The 21,351-nt window shown below is 40.2% G+C and overlaps 1 protein-coding gene and 1 long non-coding RNA gene across 3 annotated transcripts in view; one reads left to right on the top strand and one right to left on the bottom strand.

Annotated features, from left to right (window-relative positions):
• Positions 1–21,351, top strand: part of CDH13 (cadherin 13) — a 446,013-nt gene that overhangs the window by 404,845 nt on the left and 19,817 nt on the right. For both annotated transcript variants that reach the window (XM_077184876.1, XM_054640681.2), the window contains exon 11: positions 14,526–14,668. In XM_077184876.1, coding sequence (XP_077040991.1) covers positions 14,526–14,668 — 143 coding nt within the window. The remainder of the gene's footprint in view (positions 1–14,525; positions 14,669–21,351) is intronic.
• LOC143695077 (uncharacterized) lies at positions 10,062–20,615 on the bottom strand. The gene is made up of 3 exons (XR_013183980.1): positions 19,769–20,615; positions 18,963–19,665; positions 10,062–10,581 (listed from the first exon to the last, which is right to left on the bottom strand). It is a non-coding gene; the product is annotated as an uncharacterized LOC143695077 (long non-coding RNA).

Here is a 21,351-nt window from a genome sequence, read left to right on the forward strand (position 1 = left end):
AATAATAATAATAATAATAATAATAATAATAATAATAATAATAATTCCAATAATTCCAATAATTCCAATAATTCCAATAATTCCAATAATTCCAATAATTCCAATAATTTGTGGAATCCAATTCCAATAATGGTGCCATCAGTCCTTGCTATGGTAAAATAAAAGCCAAGCAGGGTCAGCACAGGCTCCTAAATGAGTCTGTGGACTAATTGATGATTAATAATCATGAGTGAGCAATGTTTTGTCTGCAAGAAGCAATGAATGTCAGATTTGTGCTGTGTGAACCGTGTACATCATCCTCAACAAAGCATAAATCTCTTCAAAATGGGCAGACCAGCAGGGAATTAGTGATGTTGGTGGGCTTTGGGTTCTTCTTTTCAGCCTGTTACAACTGAAATATATCCAATTGCAGGGATATTTTTAGTTAATTTTCTGTATAGGACTTGTAGAAAGGAGCTGCTGATTATTTGTAATCAGGAAATTTAGTTACTCTACTAGATATAACATGATAAATGCATTTCAAGACCAACAAAAAAGAGTAGAGAAAGCATTTTTGCCATTGTCTGCAACTAGATTGAATTTATTCTTTGAACAATGCAGATCTGAATCAGAATCGAATTACTTATCTCTGAAAAACGTGGCTCACTTTGTAAAATTTCCTGAAGACAGCTGTACTTTTGAAGCAATTTTCCTTCTTATTCTTCAGCTTCAAGTGTTTTTGCAGGCTGAGGAAGAATTTCATTACAAAGCTGAAACAAGCTGGCAAAAAATGTGTTTCAGTGAGAAAAATAAGACTCCAAAAGCCAGAGCTGGGGCTGTGGCCATTGGTCTGCACACCAGTGGCAGAACTTGCATTGGCACTAAAATTCCCTTTCCATTGGCACTAAAATTCCAGAGGAACTCCAGGCAGAGGTGGGAGCATCATCCTGCAATTAAGAGGTGGAAACCTGTGTTTGTTCCACTCTCCTTGCTCCCAGAAAGAAAAAGAACCTGTTCAAGCTGGGTCACATTTCTCACATCCATTGACCTTTCTTTTTCCCTTTTTTTTCCTTCTTTTTTAAGCATTTAAATCTCTCTCCAGTTTCCATCTTTTCTATTAAAAAATGAAAGAAATCCAGCAGGCCCCATTTTAATTATAACCCAACAATTTATTAATAGAACAGTAATGAAGTTTCTGAAATTTGATTTCTTAATCAGGGACCATTGTTATTTTTGTGCCAGATTTGAGAGTTTAATTTTGGGTACTTCTTCCCAACCTCTGAAATTTTAATCAGAAGTTTTAAGTGTACATGTCAATGAGAAGTTAAAGGCCAAATTTAATAACATTTTCTACCTTGGGAAATTAAAAGAAGAACCTCACTCTGAAACCCATTATTAACAGTAGATCTTAATTAAACACAGTTATGGTTCTCAATATTTGACTATGTGAGGAGATTGGTTTCAGTATTTTTTCCCTTTTTAGGATTCAACAAGTGCAGAATATTCAACAGTTAAACTTTTAACTACGTGCAAATAAGTTGTTTACTGCAGTGTATTTGTAATTTTTAATTAGAGCAGTGTTGTTTTCTGGTTTCGTGGCTTATCATGGCAATATATTTTTATTACCTACTGTGCTCTTGGATTTTAAATTATTTATGTAAACATATTGTTTATTCTCAGTGAGCAATGTGACTCAATGCTTCAGAAATATCTTCATAAGAAAAGTTTATTACAGCTCTAAAGCATATCTAATTCATTAAGTAGAATTAAAATGCAGCATTTGAAGCTGGAGAACTTAGAACCCAAACTGAACTGAGTTTCACGGGCACATGAAAGACTGCAGAGATATCTGAAGCTCTGTATGCAAATAAGGTACAGATTTATGTATAATATTTATGTATAATGTTTATAGCAAGCTACCCCACATGGTACAGGTGGCTCCTGGAAGCACAGGGACATTGTTTCCATGTCTGGAAATAGGAGCAAAGTCATTTATTATCGTCAGCATTTCCAAATAACAGCTACTGCTCTGTCTGGGAGGGGACAGACTCTGTTTTTCTTGATAAAAATTGCATTTTTCTGTGCTGCAAACTAAGCATTAACGAGGCTTCGTGCTGGAGCATCAGAGCAGGGGTAGGAGGAGGCTGAACCCAGCTGAATGAAGAGTGGTTGTGGGTTTTGCTGCCTTGGAGGAGGTTGTAGTGAGTCTCTTTTGTAAAGTCTCCAGTGAAAGGATGAGAGGAGAGAGAGAACATTCATTTTCCCAGAGTTTTTCAGATTAGACAGTGGGAAAATGAAAAAATTCACTGCAAGGGTGGTCAGGTACCAGAACAATCTGCTCAGGGAGGTGGTGGAGGCCGGTCTGGAAGTGTCCAGGAGTGTCTGGATGCAGTTTATGAGCTGGATCTCGAGGGTCTCTTGCAGCCTGGATGATTCTGTGCATGGTTTGTCCCCTCACCAAGAGCCTCTGGGTGCTGGGCTGGCCAATGCCTTTGAACAGGAGTTTCTGCTGGTTTGTTTTAGATGAGATCATCCCGACTTTGGTGCCTGTGGTGGAAATCAGTGGAAATGTTGCAACCCCTAATTGATGGTAGCCATGATCTTTGGCCAAAAAATGTATAAATAAAATAAAATGGCTGTCTGAAATGCTATGAAATAGTGCTGAAACTACACTGAAATGAATTCCTAGCTCAGTAAATTTCTCCCAAATCTCAAATGCTTGAGAAAACTAAGGAGAATTCTCTGGAAAAAGTGAGGTTTATTCTGTTCCTTTCCTTGCCTGCCTATCCCCACCCTTCCACACAGAGAATGCATAAGCCATGAATCACAAAGACAATTCAAAAAGCCTTTTTCATGTCTCTTGCCAGGATTTTTCCAGAAATCCTGAACCCCCTGTGAACAAGGATGAGGCTTCACATCACATTGCTCACAACCACTTAAGGGATCAATTTTGCATACTTTGTTGCACATCAAGCCTTTTTAAAGCACTTTTGTTGCTGGTGAAGGTCAATAAATTCGCTTTTTTGGGATACACTCCAATCACTTCCAGAAGTACTACATAATGAGAGAGGGATAGGAAGACTTAAGGAGTGAATGCTTAGGAAGCAGCACACTTAGTCATGGTTAAATATGTCTCCTAGAGTCTGAAGGACTTGTCTTTGATTCCTAACAACAGGAGATTTGTTTTCCTTGTGCAGACAGGAGAATAGCTCCATTGTTACAAATGAATGGCTGAGCCATGCTCTCAGCATGCAGCAGCAGAGTTTTTCACTGTAAGTTATATCCAGGAGCATCTCAAGTTGGCTCTGCAGTTTTATTGATGGCCTGCCTGAACCCAGCCACTGGGAATTTGTAGTGCATCTCTGGATCTGAAGTTGCTGTGTATTGAGCAGTGTACACTGGTTTTTTTCTCTTCCTTTCTCTTTTTTAAGTTAGATGGAAAGGCAGGGAGAGACAGAATCTGCTTGAAGCAATGAAAGGTTTTTTCACTTCTGTCTTTGTGAACTCTGAAACACAGAAACACCAGCTCTGGGGAGCTGTGGGTATTGAGGTGTCCAGCAAACAATGCCAGGAAAGAGGAGATTTAATCAGCTCTGGAAGGATGGACTTGGGCACTTCCCTCACCCTCTGCTGTAACTGCAGGTCCTCAGTGGCCACTGGCTCAAGAGCTTTTTGCACAGCAGTCATTTTACTGACACTGCTCCTTGAAGGTGTTCATACTATCTGAGTGGGTAATTATTGTGATGTTTGTGTTTTACCATCACAGAGTTAATATCTGAAGGAAAAAATAGTAAAACTTGCATTTTGATTTTTGTTTTTTGGCAGTTCGACCAAACTGACTTCCACTTTTTGTTTATTGAGCAAAGTAAATGACTCCTCTTTCCCCATACAGCAAACTCTTTAGGCCTTCAGCATTAGGGAAAGCAGCAAAATTGTTTCTGGAGCTGTACTGTGCCTCCTTTATTCTCCTCTCACACCCAGAACCACACTGATGTAACTCTGGAAGGGGGAAAAGGGAGCCAAATCAGCCCCAGTTTCCCTGTGCAGAAGGTGGTTTGTGTCTGGATTTATCACCAACACTGAGCTAATGTGCAGGAAGCAGCTGATTAAAACAAACAAATGAAAACAAAGAAAATTAAAAAAAAAATTCTCAGGTGGGAGCTACAGAGGTGGGACAGGAGAGAACAAATAGCTGGAATTAAACTGCACTGCTGAGAGAATTGAAACATCTGCCAAAGCTGACTCTGTAAAATCCGTGCACAGCACCTGATGCTGCCATGCAGGAGAGCCAGTGCCCCTCTGTCAGCTCCCATAACAGAGGGCAGAGTGCTTTTCCCCAGCTGTGAGCAGATGTTGACAGCTGCCCCCCAGCCCTGGCAGGCCCTGTGCTGCTCCCAGGCGTTCCCTGGCTGCTGTAATTCAGCACCAAGCAGGCAGGGCAGGGTCCCTGGCACCACTGATCCCCAGCTGCTTCCAGAGCCTCTCACGCTCAGGGACACCCCCAAGGCTCCCCTGGTGCTTCTTTTTGCCCTCTTTTCACTGATATTCTCTGTTGGGGCAGATGTTTGACCTGTTCTTTCTGCTGTTGTGATATTAAATTTCGGTGCTTGAGGCCAGTCCCAGCTCCCCAGCTGGGGCTGAGCTTTGTTCCAGCGGTTTTTGCCTTGCTGGGAGGGGAGGGAGCCTCCCTGCTTGCCTTGTCTATGCTCATATCTTATCTTCTCTGGACTCTTGGCTCTTCCCAGCACTTCCCAAGGTCTGGGGAAAGGTTAATGTACATAAACAGGTTGGCATAGCATTATTTCCTTGTCCTCTCCAGAGCAGGGGGAAAATTTTCACCCAGACTGAGTGAGGCTGTTCTGAAAAACAGTGTCTCTTTCCTGAGGGGAGGAAAAAAAAAAAAATCAGCCTCTCTCTCCTTTATTGGTCTCTGAAATAGCAGAAGTGTCTGAATTAAATTATTAAAGGCTACCTAAAGCAGGGGGCCCAGGAGTTCTCAATCCATGATTCATAGTTTTGCCCAGAACCCAGCTACCTGAAGCTAAACTTCATCACTGCTGACAATACTTGTCAAAAGATCCTGTTCTTAAAATTTTCCACTGCTCCACTCTGTTGGCATAAATCATACTTAATATGTTGATATTAAAGCTGTGGATGATAGCATTGAAAAATCTGTGTTTCCATGAAGTCAAATAAGCCCCAGTCACCTATTTCAACTTGCCTTGATATTACCTTTAGAATCCTGAATTCTTGATTAATAAGGATGAATGTAGCATTTAAGGGGAGTTTAATTAGACCCTCTGTCTTTATCCTGCATAACAATATTATGCCACATTATGATTTCAACCGTGTCAGCACTCAGAATGAATGGCTGTGAACTGTGAAATTATAGGGCACATTTTTCATGTCACTGCCTAAACAATATTGCAGATCTTCTTGAGAAATGTAACAATAGGATCTATCAGTCACAAGTTATGCTTGCAGTGGAAGGCAGATCCAGACAATAACTCACTTTGTCATTACTGCTCTCTTCTAGCCTCAGAAAAGGCAGGATTTTGTCTCTGGAAGAAGTAAAGAGTATCTTGATTATAATAAGTTAGCTATCAAGTTTGAGGACACAGTGTGAGTTTGAGTTGTGTTGATGGGGAAAAGGGTGGTATGAATTTCTCTTAATATTTTAAAGCCATTGAATTCTGGAGTCTCACTCAGCTGGGTTTGATCATCTGTGTGTAGTTACAGCTTTCAGTGGTGCTTTGATAGAAATTTATTTGGGCTGCTTAGAAGTGGGATTGGAGCTCCAGGGACCAGTGGTGTTTTACATGATGGCAAAAGCTGCAAAACCAAGCACTGAAATCAAAGATTTCTGGGAAGATTGGTGCCATGGAGGGAAAGTGTCTAATTAAGCAATTCAGCTCTTGTGTCTTTAAAGCAAGTGCAGATCTTGGATGGCACTGAGCAGATGTTGTCTGGCACATTCTGGCCATATTTTATTAATTTACCATCTCCAGACTAAGGATAGAATAAATCATGGGCACTTCCAATTCAGTGGCAAAACTCCCACTGAATCTGGGAGTTGTTTTCCATGTGGGAGCAGAAGCTTTCCCCAATACACAGAATTCCTGTGGTATTCCTACTGAATCTCGAGTAGGTTTCCATGTGGGAGCAGAAGCTTTCCCCAATACACAGAATTCCTGTGGTATTCCTACTGAATCTCAAGTAGGTTTCCATGTGGGAGTAAGATCTTTCCCAAATACACAGAATTTCTGTTGTATTCCTATTCCTACTGAATCTGGGAATAGGTTTCCATGTGGGATCAGGATCTTTCCCAATACACAGAATTCCTGTTGTATTCCTATTCCTGCTGAATCTGGGAGTTGTTTTCCATGTGGGAGCAGGATCTTTCCCAAATACACAGAATTCCTGTTGTATTCCTATTGAATCTGGGAGTAGTTTTCCATGTGGGATCAGGAGCTTTCCCAATACACAGAATTCCTGTTGTATTCCTGCTGAATCTGGGAATATGTTTCCATCTGGGAGCAGGATCTTTCCCAAATACACAGAATTCCTGTTGTATTCCTATTCCTGCTGAATCTGAGAGTTGTTTTCCATGTGGGATCAGGAGCTTTCCCTATACACAGAATTCCTGTTGTATTTCTATTGAATTTGGGAGTTGTTTTCCATCTGGGAGTAGGATCTTTCCCAAATACACAGAATTCCTGTTGTATTCCTATTCCTTCTGAATCTGGGAGTTGTTTTCCATGTGGGATCAGGAGCTTTCCCAACACACAGAATTCCTGTCCTGTGTTCACAGCCTTGCCCAGTGGCAAGGCAGCCCCAGCCTGTGCATTTCAAGGTACAAAGGCCCCATCTCCTTTCAGGCTCTCTGCTGGTTATCCTTGGAGTGGAATTGAAGTTCAGTGAAGAAATTGTCAGAAGGTTTAAGCACTCATTTTTACTAAATGGAGCTCTGCAATGTTACTGTAATAGGAAAAACGCCTTGTAGAGTTCAATTGGAATTCTTTTCTATTAACTTTGTAATAAGGATGCCAATTTCTGCAAAATAGTTTCTGAGTAAGAGTGAAATTATGCACTTTGTTAAGCAGCAGTAAGCCTGCAGATTCAGTCTTGGTTCAAATGTGAATTACTGCATTAGGGACTGACTTCTTCCTGATTTTCTGACCATTATACTCTAGGTAAATATGCCTACAGAGACATGCAGGCCTGCTTTACACAGAGCCAGATAATTGTTATCCATGGCATCCCTTGGGCAGCTCCTCTGGGTCGTGCTCAGCCCCACATCACCTTGGAGATACCAACCCTCCTCCCCCAGATTTCACTGCATGCTCCAAACCCTGAATTTTTACACAAATTCCCTGTTTTAATGGGTCTGGCAGAGAACTGTTTCCTCTTGCCCATGGGAAATTTCCACAAGAATTCTCATTTCCTAAGGCCCAGCCTCTCTGGAGATTCAGCCCTGGCTCCTTGGTAGGATTTTACACAAATGCAGCCCCAGCTTTCATCTGATCATGTTCAGGAATAAAATAAGGAATTTTTCTATTAGTAGGGGAGCAAGGTGTGCAGATTCTGGCCCTGGAAGCTTCTAAGCTATTAACCAATGTTTAAAAAACATTTCAGCCCAGAAAGAAAACAGCACTGTCTCAGTTTTGCACATGTCCATGTCAGGGGTGTTAAGTCAGCAAACTCATGGAAACTGCTGCAGAGTTTTTGTTTTGAAGTGCAAGGAAAAAGGAAAAGAAGGAAAAGCCCTTTTCCTTCTTTTTCTGGAGATTCTGGAGATTCAGCCCCGGCTCCTTGGTAGAATTTTACACAAATGCAGCCCCAGCTTTCATCTGATAATGTGTCAGGACTAAAATAACAATTTTTTCTATTAGTAGGGGAGCGAGGTGTGCAGATTCTGGCCCTGGAAGCTTCTAAGCTATTAACCAGTGTTTAGAAAACATTTTAGCCCAGAAAGAAAACAGCGCTGTCTCAGTTTTGCACATGTCCATGTCAGGGGTGTTAAGTCAGCAAACTCATGGAAACTGCTGCAGAATTTTGGTTTTGAAGTGCAAGGAAAAAAGAAAAGAAGGAAAAGCCCCTAATGGCTTTAATCTTTGTGTAACTGTGCTTTTGAACAAGTCCTTCTTTGTGCAGCCAGGTGAGCCTTTTCATGAAAGCTTCTGTCATTTCAGAGGGGGGAAAAAACCCCAGATTCTTTTAGTTTTGCAGGTTTTGAGGCTTCCAGCTTTTTGTCCGTCAAATTGAAATGTTAAAATTCACCTCACAATGATGCTCTGGGCCTGCATTGAAGCTGGCAAAATGTTCAGATCCCAAAAGACAAGGGAAAAGGGTGAGAGAAGTTTAACTCCTGGGTGTCCAACCAGGGTTAAACAGCATGAAGTCACTTGGGCATATCAGAATCTTATGAGATGAAATACATTCAATTCCCAGGGCACTGTATTTGTGTGCACTGAATGCAGTGGATATCAAGCAGAAAATAAAATTAATACCCATCAATAAAAAACATTTTCCAGCCTTGTAACATCAAGAACAAGAAAAGGAAAGGGGAGGTGAGAGGTTCAGTATCATGGTTAATAATGTGAGTACATAATATCCAAGGAAAAATTATATTACCAACTGATAATGTGAAGAAAAAGCACATTTAGTCCTGACTAATAATAAGTTTTAAATTAAGATTTTGGGGGTTTTTCCTAGCTTGTATGTACTTCATGGGTGTAAGGGGGCTGGGATATGTTTGGGTGCACATTTGGATGTGTTTGGATCCATATTTGAATCCATATTTGGATCCATATTCTTGAAGAGATGAGCCCCAGGGTCAATGGTGGCCAGGGCTGGGATATAAGTTTGGGTGCACATTTGGGTGGGTTTGGATCATATTTGGATCCATATTTTTGAAGAGATGAGCCCCAGGGTGAATGGTGGCCAGGGCTGGGATATGTTTGGGTGCACATTTGGATGTGTTTGGATCCATATTTGAATCTATATTTGGATCCATATTCTTGAAGAGACGAGCCCCAGGGTCAGTGGTGGCCAGGGCTGGGAGATGTTTGGGTGCACATTTGGGTGGGTTTGGATCCATATTTGGATCCATATTTGGATCCATATTCTTGAAGAGATGAGCCCCAGGGTCAGTGGTGGCCAGGGCTGGGAGATGTTTGGGTGCACATTTGGGTGTGTTTGGATCATATTAGGCTGCAGGATGAGGATGTGAACAGTGCTGCTCTGCCCTGCCCTGCCCTTTTGGGAGCTGTTTTGGGAGCTGTTTCCAGGCCAGGGGTTCCTGTGGGACGTTGGTATCAGCCAGGGCACATCTGGGGCTCCCTGGAAGCTGCCAGAGCAATCCTTGCCTGGGAGCAGCCACAGTCCAGCAGAGCTCTATTGATCCTGATAGATTAAAACTTCCCCTCCTGAGCCACTTCCAACCTCCTTTCTGCCCATCCCTTAGGGAAAAAGAGAACTGGAGAAGCTGGAAAATGTGCTGTTTCCCAGCTGGGTTCAATACTGACATTTCACTGCTGCATCTGCTGGGCTCTTTCAGAAATTTCCCAGTTTTTCAAGAGCTACCAGGGCAGTTCTTGAGCATCCAATGGATTTGCAGTGGGAGCACAGGCACAAAGAGCAGGCGTGTGCAGAAACTTTGATAGAGTTTTGCTGCCAAAATCCTTCTCTGGGTAGTTTGTAAAAGACCCTGAAGCTCATCTGATGCTGATTAGCTTTTGAGGCACAATTGCTACAATGAGAAAACTTTTACTGATTTGCATGTGTTGACAATTATTCTAACAGTAGCAACCTGATTATACCAGTGTGTTAGTCCCAGATATGGTGTATTATTCCCCAGCTTTAGGAATAATTCTGATAGTTATGGCCTCTGGCTTCATTTAACCATAGCCCTAATCACTTCTGATTAAAACACACATAAATGAGTTTGTGGATTTTTTACTCTTTTTTTTTTTCACACCTCAGCTTCTAGAGGGTTTTTTGCCCCAAAGGAAAGAAAAAGAGAAAATTAGGTTTCAGCACAGAGAAAAGTTTGAAAGACTGTACAATAATAATGAAAAATATTTTCATTTCCAGAACATTTTATTTAACCACCTCATCCATACAGTTTTATTATTTTGATTTGATTAATTGTTGTAGGTTTTGAGATTGGATTTATTTTATTATTCAAGTTGCAATGACTCTCCTGTTCCTTTCTTCACATTTACCAAGGGGTTTACACCATTATTTCTCCACACAAATAGCTAATTAGTCAACCATTTTCTCATTTGACATTTCTCAGTGATGGGGGACTGCAAACTGAATTCCATCTGATTTTTCATCCTGTTTTGATGGTATCATTGGAGATTGAGGGTGTGATGAAAGCCAGCCTGTTAAACCCCTGATGTGACAAACAAAACAAAGCTGAGATGAGGAATCTTTTAGCTGAGATGGGGGAGAAACCCTTCCCTCAGGAACCTCCTCCAGGGCCAGGATCTCCCAGGCAGTGGTTTTATATCTGAGTAAAAAATGGAATCCAAAACTCTGTATTCACCTGCACCTCGGAATTAATGCATCTGATCAATCCACATTGTTTATCAGTATCTGGAAAAAACAAAAATAAAAAAAAAAAAAGTGAATCACAGAATAACAGAAAGGTTTGGGTTGGAAGAGCCCTTAAGGATCATCTCATAAAGATCCTCTCATTCCAGCCCCCTGCCACTGGCAGGGATGTCACCACTGGACCAGGATGCTCCAGACCCCATCCAGCCTGGCCTTGGAAAATGAAAGCCCACAACTGCTCCAACAGCATTGTTCCAATGGCTTTAATGCCACAAGTATTTTAAAATTTAATAAAAACCAAAACAAACAAACAAAAACAAAAAAAGGAAAAAAACCAAAAAACCAAACAAAAATAAAACAACAAAAAACCAAAACAACAACAACAACAAAAAACCACAAACAAACCCAAAACAACACAATCTTGGAAGCTGTATCAAAATGATCTTTACAAAATCAAATGTCAGTATAGTGACATTACTCTTAATATACATCAGAGAATTGCTTTTATTGTTCATTTCACATGGGATAGGAATTCGAGACCCAGCTATGCAAGGCTGGGAATATACATATATATATATATATATGTATAATATATAAAAATATATTATATATTAATTTATATAAAAATATATACGCACATATATATATGTACATTGCCAGCATATATATATATATCTATATATACACACATATATATATGGGTTTTGCCCTCCCCAAAGCTTTTAACCCAGCCTGGGAGGAGGAACACCTTTGTTATCTCATGGCCAAAAAAGCAGAAAAATTGCAGTGTGTCCCCAGTAATGAGTGTGGAGTTGGTTCAGCTGGAGAATTGCTGTGCTGCAATAAGGTTCCCTTTCTGCTCCTCCTGGTGCCATATGCTGCCCTAATTAGTGCAGGCAAAAGGTAATGAGAGCACAGTAGAGAAGAGGGAGCTCCATGGGAAGCAGGCTGATCTCTAAAACTCTGCATTATGTCATCCCTATATAGAGCACAATAGAGTTTTCATCCAGGTTTTTAATGTTGCACTTATATTTTGGGATGGTTTTTTATCTTTCTCTGAGAAGCACCAGTGCTTCCCTGGGTGTGGGTATTTGTGCTGTAACTGCTGCATCAGTCTCTCCCAAGAAACTCTGAACTTTTCCCAGGGTTAGTGCCTCATGATTTTTCAACCAGCCTTGATGCAAAGCTGTTCATAAATTTTAAATAATTCCCATATATCTGCTTCTCTATTTTAGTTTTGCACCAAGTGCAAATTCTGATTTGTGCTCTGCTGTGCATCCACAACCTCTCTGTGTCTCTTTGGAGCTCTGTGTTTCAGGTGTGCACTGGAACATTGGGACAGACAATTTCCAGGCTGAGGCAGCTGCTTTTGCTGCTCTCTTTGCAATGCCTGCCTGAGACAGCACCAGGACATGAACCCAGAGCAAGGAGGTCACAGTCAGCACATGCTACACCCACCTTCCCTTCCCTCTTGTCACACAAGCCCTTGGGAGCTGGGAGCTGTTGGCCCAGTTTAATTTTTTCTTTAAAAACCTACAATGAAATAAACTCCATGAGCAGCACTAAATTGCAGTGCTGCAAAGCAGAATAAAACCAAACTAAAGAGTGATTGGCACAGCAGAGAGCACAACTCTCTGCATATCTGATACATCCCTGTGCTCAGGAGTGAAGATGCAGCAGGTACATATGGACAAGTTCATGTTTAACCACCTAAAAAATGGTCTGATTTCAAAAGCTGCTGTGCAATCAGATCCCACCAAAGCCAAAAGTGGGAAGTGAATCTTTGCATTGGGAACTTCTATTTTTATCATGGTTTTTATGATGGGTCCATTCTAAACCTTTGCTAGCAGAGCCCTCAACAAATGGAACAAAACCCAATCAAATGTACTGCAATATGCTCTTAAAATAAGTAAAAATGTGGTGGGAAAGACAAAGTGCTACTTTTGCAATATCCTGTGCCAAATCACAGGTTATACAATCCAGGTTTTTATTTGCACAGCCAACAGTGCTTTGTAGAGCAATCAGGGAAGATAATACAATCCATTTTACATTCTCATTACTTTAGAAGTGTTGAATCTTCTGAAATGGTTTCGGGGTTAATTGAGAATTTGCAGTTTTACAATAGACTAGGAACTGTTTAGGCTGCCCTCGTTCCATATTTTTGCGCATACCTTTGTGGCAAAGTTATAAAAACAACAATAAAAGAAGAAACAAAGAAGTGAAATGAAATGATCTGCATTGTTTCTGTTCCAGGCACTCATTTTTGTGGGAGATAAAGCTGAGGTATTGATTAATGTTTAAATGGCTATTAGGAGGAAGGACGTGTTGGGCTGATGGAACATCTCACTGTGCACTAATGCTTTCCTTTGATTCTTTCCCACATATTCCCTAGGGGATAATTTCTGCTCCTGGGGAAGCCAGTGGTGAAACTCTGAGTTACTTTTTTTTGCCAGCATTAATAACCCAACTATTTTCCCTATTTATCTCTTTTTCTGCATAAATTCCAAAAGTTTCTGGTTGCCAGATCTGCTCTTTAACTTATTTTGACATCATAAGAGCTCATACAGATGTGTAATTTTTCCTGGCTGTATATGCTGAAGTTTTGATGCTCACTCTGCCTGAATATTCCTGTGCACCACAGTCAGGCTCAGCAGCCCCCAAGAAATTTCATTTTTCAAGCCTGAAGCAAAGTTGTGGTAGAAAGCAGCAGCATTGGCAGGGCTGTCTGTCAGCACTTTGTTAGAGGCTGTAATTTTATTTCATTTTACCTTTTTTTTTACCCCCTCAATAATGTCTTGTTTTTGCTTATTCCCTTGTATTTGCAATGATACTTTTTCATTTTTTTTGCAACATTATCACACAGGACTTTCAGGTGAATTCACTTTCAGGTGAATTCCACAGTGAGGTACTGCCTTGGCACAGACTCATTTAATAATAACAGGTTCCATGTCAATTACTGGTAATTTAAAATGCCTATAAAAGGTTGTATGGTGGTTTATGACCTAAAACAATTCACTACAAAAAAGATAAACAGGTTATTATCCCAGGTATTGATTATATGATTGGAGTTTTGGTTTAAACTATAAACACATTTAATTGGAGGGGGAATTGGTGTCAGTTAATTCAGCTCTGAGTTGTTCTTTACTTAATATATTTAACTTTGTATAGAATTAGGCCCTAATCATGAACATTCTTTTATTTACTGCTTCAGTCAAGCTCAGGGAAGTTCCTGGTGTGTAAAATCCACAACCTCTCAAAACATCTCCAGTTTTGGGGGGTGAATATTTGTGCTGATGAAAGGGGGAAAAGCACACCAAGGAATTTCATATTGAGGCATCTTGAAGACAGCATTCCCAAACTCTGACTGAGGCACCGTGGATGTGGCTGAATTTAATCAGCAGGAGGAGGAAGCTCCAGATCCCACAGTGCAGAACAAGAGTGTGCAAACAGGGCTGGGTGTCACTACCTCCCCCAGACCTGGGGAATTCATTGTCTGACTCTTTTTGCCACTATTGCCCACAATTTAGAACAATTCCAGCTCGCCCAAAATAACTAATGGTAAGAAAAAAAAATTAAAACCACTCAAATGTAAATTGAAAATACAGCTTCTAGTCCAGCTGGAATTTGGAGTCTGGAAAAAGGAGGTGTGTGACAGGACTCATGAGGTCAGTGTGGGTGAATAGGCTGTTGGAAGGGTTCTGGCTGTACAACACAGCAGTAGGAAAAAGGTCCTATATAATATCCTAAATATTGATTTCTCTGCTAAACTTTAGGACATATATATATATATATATATATATATATAAGGAATTGACTCAAACCTCTAACAACACTGAACTGTCTCTAAGGCAAGGCACAAGCTTAAATTGTGGTTTTGCAATATGAAGAGATCCCCTGTGAAAGCCACTGAGTGCCCCGACAGATTCCTTTGCATTTGTTTGATGTTCAGATCCATAATTTGCTAACAACTCTGCCCTTTTGTTCAGGTATTCAGTGTACAAGGACCCAGCAGGGTGGCTGGAAATCAACCCCACCAACGGCACCGTTGGCACCACGGCAGTGCTGGACAGGGAATCTCCCTTCGTGCACAACAACGTCTACACTGCTCTGTTCCTGGCCATCGACAGTGGTGAGTGAGCCCTGGGGCTAAACCCTGAATTCCCTGCTTGAGATGCTCTGTTCTGAAAGCTGCACAGGATGCCTCAGGTTTGGGCTTTTCTATTTTTCAGATTCTGTGCTGCTTTAGTGTGTGGGTCTGGGTTCACATCAGGGGATGCTGAGCTCTGTGCACAGAGCAGGGACACAAAACAATTCCTGCTCCAGCTGGGCACCAAGGACAAATGATCCAAATCTCAGCCCAGGAGCACAAACCCCGTGGGCTGGAGAGAGAAAAACAAGGATGGGACTGCAGGGGCTAAAGCTGGAATGGGACAATGAACTGCAAGATGCAAATGGAGCAGAACTGATCCCAGGGAGAGACCCCGGGAGCGCTCGGGCATTTTGGGGCCATTTTGGTTGATCTTGGGTTCGTTTTGGGACCATTTGGGTTCATCTTGGGTTCGTTTTGGGACCATTTGGGTTCATTTTGGTTCATTTTGGGGCCATTTTGGTTCATCTTGGGTTCATTTTGGGACCATTTGGGTTCATCTTGGGTGCATTTTGGGACCATTTTGGTTCACCTTGGGTTCATTTTGGGGCCATTTTAATTCACCTTGGGTGCAGCCCTGGCTGGGCTCTTGTGCTGCCCGAGGTGGATCCATTGAGGAGATCCTTTGAATAAATCCCTGCTTTACTCTTTAGCTCTGCCCAGCCTCTGCTCCAGCTCAGCCTTCCTAAGGCATCACAGGTGTAAAATTATCCAGTGCTGCAGCACTCCTCTGCATGGCCACCTAAATGTATTAGAGACCATTTTGGAAACCAGAAGAAAGAAGAATTAACTTGAAACTTGCAAAGATGAATTAACTTTAAATTCACAAATTTATAACAGCTTTAATTTAGCTTTGTACCTTACAGATTTATTCCTACACTGATGTCTTAATGCTAGGTGTAATTAGTCTAGAAACGTTCTTGGAAATGTAATAAATCATCCTAATCAGAGTTAATTTCTTCACAATATTTGAGCAGTCAGCATGCCTGAAGCACTTAAATACCAATAACAACTCATCCTTAATATGCTGGATTATAATCTATTCAATACAATGACAGTGAAGATAAAAACACAACTAAACTCCTTGTTAAAAAGCAACAATTTTTGCATATTGTGTGTACTAAAGTTCCTCCTGTCAAATAGAATCCAAATTAAGCTATCTAAGGAAAATTCAGAGTGTGAGTCTGGAGCAGAGAAATAAAAAGAAAATCCTGAACATTCCAAATCTCCTGAGCTAAAGGCACAAAATAAATAAAAGATTTGCCTATAATATAACAGCTAATATGCTAACACTTTTTCACAGCTGCAGCTGGTTTAGCCCTGGTGATGAATTGTAAAATGCTCTTTTTAAGAGAGTAATTCTACATTTTTGCAAGCACATGACTCAGGGAACATTTGCAGGGCCTGACAGGAGAAAGAAAATATCGCCTTAAGTATAGCAGAAAAAAAATCTGCTGAGGAGATGATTTACTTCTATATTAATATACATATTTTCCTTAGGAAATTTCTGGGGGAAAATGTAGCACTAAACATATTTCTGTCTTTTGCTTGCTATTGGATTTTTTTTTCTTTTTTAATGCATCTCAAAATCAGGTGCTCTGGGAAATGTCATCTCACAATGAAAGTAAAAATTTGGGATATCACTGAGAGGTTACCCAAAGGACAAAGTTGTGTTTTAAAGGTGAAGTCAGATATTGTCACAGGGAATAGATGGAGACAGGAGATGAGTGTTCTTGGCTGTGGGAACCAGCCTGAGTAATGTGGATTTTGGGGTCACCTTTATGCTGCAACTTAGGCCTTGCTTGTTTATTCTAAACCCAGAGCTTCACTGCTTTTAATTCTCAGATTTTTTTTTTCCATTCTGGAAAAATGAGAGCAGGGGAAGCTGTGCTGGACAGCAGAGCAAAGGAAACCTGTTCACTTGGGATTCTGAGGCAGCACCTGATTGCAGCCCCTGTAATTGTGTTTATTTGTGACTCTGGCAGTGCAGGAGTTCATCTTCCCCAGCATTATTGACTCCTGTGAATGCAATGATTACAAACCACACGTGTGCACCCAGGACTGTCATGCTAAGGGTTAATAATGATCTTTTCCTGCCATCAGCAGCCCTGCCACTCGTGGGAATGGGAATAAACAGCAGAACTTAATTAGCTGATATTAACCTTGTGCCCTGCATCACCTCTGCATTAATTACCAGGCAGCTTGGGGAGCAAATTCAACTTAGAGATGGGCTGGGAAGTGGGAAAATTTCCTGCTGGCCTGGATGAATAACTCTGGCCAAAGCAGCCAAGGAGGTTTTGGAGTTGATCTCAACAGGCTGGGGCTCTGCCCTGTCCCTGCAGGGACAGCTGGGACTGGCAGCATCCCTGGGAAGTGTTCCCAAATTTGTTTCCAGGCTGACACTGTGATCTAGCACTGCTGGGAGACCCACTTTATCTCTGCAGCCATCAGAGCTAACGTCCAGCTTGAAATATTGCATTAGATGAGAAACCAAATTGTGGGAAAATGATATGAAATGCATACAGAATTACTTCAGGACTCTAAAAGAAGGTTGTGTTAACTGAAAAAGGGGAAAAAATCAGATTGAACAGAACTATCTGCACCTCTTTAGAGCAGCATTGTCCACAGACTGCAGACCTCTCTCTTCAGGTTAATAAGTGGAACCTGCCTAATGCCAGTGAAAATGCCTGGGACTTCTCAGTGAGAGGGCAGCCAAAAGCAGGATTAAGAACTGCCAAATGAAATAGGGTAATAAAGTGAAAATTTAGAGGCATTTCCAATAGAGCAAGTCATTCGCTTGGGCTAACTGATTTGTGGTGAAAAGGAAGGAGAGGAATAAAAGAAATACTTTAGCAGGAATTCTTTTTTCCAAAGCATTCAGTGGAAGTTTTTATTTCCTTTGGCCTCTCAGCTCATCTCTGAGATGGCACAGGCACTGGGGAAGTCTGAGCTGCCACAGGCTGTCCTTCCCTGTCCTGGATATTCAGAGAGCTCAGGTAATGCCCAGGCACTGCCCAGCACTGGGAACTGGCACCCAGAGCAGCTCCCAGCAGAGCAGGCACTGCAGGATCTGGGATCATCTTTAACAGAATTTATAGTGAATAACTCTAAAATCATACAAAACCTTGTGCCTTAGCCATTGCTCAAGTGCACAAGCCATATTCTAAGACATAAATACAAATATTAATTGGAGTTCATAGCGTTTACATGCTCACAGAAAAGGTTCTGCTGTCCCATTGTGTTCCATGCTCACCCCTTTATAAAATAACCTTACATTCGAGTGCTGTCCTGGGGGAGGAGTGCAGACAGCTGCAAACAAACCCCACAATGATCCTTTTTCCTTTTCCCATCCCCTTTTCCTGTGGAGATTCTGTCACCAGTTCCATCTTACTCCTGGTTATTGCACTTCAGTGCAGGGAGCAAGTGCCAGGGCATTTTTTTAATCTGTAAAGTGTTGGATATTTCTGTCACAAGTAAAACCTGGGGCTTTGTGCTTGGTGTTTCTTTATATAAACTTGTTACATCTTTATCTTTTTTTGGGATGTCACTTTACCAGTAGGACAGGAACAATGCAAGGGGCGTAGAAAATGCAGTCACTCCACTGCAGGAAATAAGTTAGATCTTTATGACATTCTTTTTGACCTTTAATACCTTTAGATATTATTTCTCAGCATTATCAAATTAACTGCAGCCAAAGGTGGTAAAGTATGAATTATGTTATTCCTGATCCAAACAGTTCCTGTATCTTCCCAAACACACTTGAAACAATGTGTAGCAGCAAATTTGATGGAAACAGTGTTAATTTATAGGTAATAAATTTTGACCTTTTATGGGGATGCATTACACTTTAAAAAGGACTTTTTGGAAGAAATATCCTAATTTTCTCAGTACATTTGATTTCAGTAAAAGGTCAACTTAGTGTCTTTAGAATTTGAAAACTTTTTATTAAAGACCTGTGTGACCACAGAGTCTCTGGCCTATTAAAGAAGAAATTAAACACTGGTAGCAAATACCATGCAGCAGAGCTAACACATTAAAGTGTCATGAACTGTGTTTAATCTCTGAGAATGAGCTGATAATGGGGCAAAATCGGGTTTATGCAAACTTGGGAAACATTAACAAAAGTGCCAACAACGGTGATCATTTCATTTGTCCTCTAATCCCTGAACCCAATGCAGCATCACAGCGTTGTTGGGAGCTTTTCTGCCAAAAGGGATTTTGGTCATTCCATGAGAGGAGAAACCATTTGGATTTGAGAAACCTGTGTGGAACAGACCTTGCAAATGGGCTCTGTGGTGCCATCCTGCAGATCCCACTGCTCGCTGAATTTGGGATGAGGAACACAAAGCAGAGCACCTGCATGTTTTTCTCATTCAGCCATGCTAGAAACTCTGCAGGAAAAGTCATTTTTTTTCCCTGTATTCTGAGAGTTTGAGTCACAATCTGGAAAAAATAAGGGAGGAGGAAACCACGGCTGGAGTTGAAGCTAAAAAATACCTGAAAAAATACCTGAAAAAATACCTGGAAAAATACCTGGAAAATGTGTGAAATCTTTAAAAGATAAAACACCATTTCCTTTTAGAGGTGTGAAAAATTTATCACCAGATTTACCTTATTCATGCAAGAATCACTCCTTTTTTGTGCAATTAATATCCCATTGTGTAGCCTTTTGCCATCTCTTTAAAAAACAAAATCTTTGGGTATTTTTGGTTGCTTGACCCATAGAAAACCCACCTGTGTTGTCCAAGGCTGTCACCTGGTGACAAATAATGACCAAATAATTTTGCTGGTTGGGTTAAATGCAAAGTGAAGTTGGATTCCACTTTTTTGGGGGTGGTTGGATGCCACCCCAGCGGGATCCCACCTAAAGGGAAATATTCTCCCAGTGAGTCTGATCCAGTGTGAGCATTCCACCTTCCTTCCTTGCCACTCCTATCAGCAGGGAGCTCCTGAGGCAGAATTTGGGAATAGAACTTCAGCTGGATTAAACAAAGAAATAAATATCATTAAAAGTCATTTTAGTTGTGAGTTCAGGGTTTGCCTTGAGCTACACTGGCAGTTTAAGCAAAAATCAACTTGCACCTTGCTTCTGTGGCTGTGGGCAGCTGCACTCGTGAGCTGTGGCGCTGCCTCGCTTCTTCTGAGCAAGATGAAGGAATGGTCAATCAGGGTCCAGTTCCCACTTTTTCCTGGGTTTCCAGTGTTCCCAAGCAATCCTGAATCCCATTTATTGTGCAGGTCTTGGCACTGCTAATCACTGGAAAGAAAACTTTTCATTCTGTGCTCTGTGTGACGAGCAGGAACACACAGCACCAGGAAAAGCTGAGCAACAAAGAGATGTGAGGCCCTGTGCAATTAGAACTTCTCCTGACAGGTATCTGACCTGTCTCCTCTCTCCATGATGCACATAATTAAATTACCATAGATTGATTCCACCTAAACCATGCTATTTTTGAAGAAATCAGGCAATTAGTTACCATGGCAACCCAATTAAGCCAGTTTTATACCCCTTATCTTAATTGCTGTATTAATTGAGAAGAGAAAATAAATTGAAAACTCATCCTTTTCTTGCCATTTTACATTTCAGTAAAATATGAATTGCACACAAAATATTGTTTTAATTTGTCATCATGGACTCATGATTGGAAAAAGAAATGAGAATGTTGAAAAAAGTATTTAAGATGGATGGCATATGTCAGTAGCAATTGGATATGCTGAAAGAGCTGGGCTCTTCTGAAATGTAATTACTCAAAAACAGGAGCTGCATGTTTTATTTGAGGGGATGAATGAAGGGTTGGAACTTTGGAAGAAGCCAACAGCATTTATGGATGTCCTGCTGTTGTGTCACACACAGATTTTTTTTATTTTACATATATTTTATAAATATATTATATATATACACACAATATATTATACATATATAATATATATTTTTTCTATACATTTTATATATATATTTTATATTTTATTTTATATAAACATATTCTATATTTACTATATAAATTATATATATTTTATATCTTTTATATGTATTACATATTATAATTATATCTATTTATATATATTTTATGTATAATGTATAAATATATGCATATTTATTTATATATTCATTCTATAATTACATTTCTTTTCAATTATTTTTACTTATATATATTACACTTATATATTATATATTATATATTATATATTATATATTATATATTATATATTATATAATTATATTATATAATTATATAATTATATAATTGTGTAATTATATATTATATATATTTTATATATTTACTATACACAATATATTTTTTGTATTATATAGAAATGTATAATATACAATTTGCATTTTATATATTTTATATTTCACTTTATATTTTTTATAAAATATTTAATAATATATTTATTATATATTTTTAATTATATATTTATTTTATATATTTCTTTTATATCTTTTACAAAGCATCTGTATGTTAATATAGATGGAAAAAATGCGTAGGAAATTTGAATTCATGGGGAATTAGGGACCAAAAGTCAGCACATGGCTTTGAGGAGAGCAGGTGTGTGAGCAGCACCCCCAGGTTTTGGTGTCCTCCCCTCTCCTGGTCCCGTTTGCTGTGGCTGAGCCATGAGTGGAGCTCACCCTGAGCACGGGGCTGCCTGCACGGGGTCCCTGC

The sequence above is a fragment of the Agelaius phoeniceus genome, chromosome 12 (genome assembly GCF_051311805.1).
Source record: "Agelaius phoeniceus isolate bAgePho1 chromosome 12, bAgePho1.hap1, whole genome shotgun sequence".
In the NCBI taxonomy this organism is placed as follows: Eukaryota; Metazoa; Chordata; class Aves; order Passeriformes; family Icteridae; genus Agelaius; species Agelaius phoeniceus.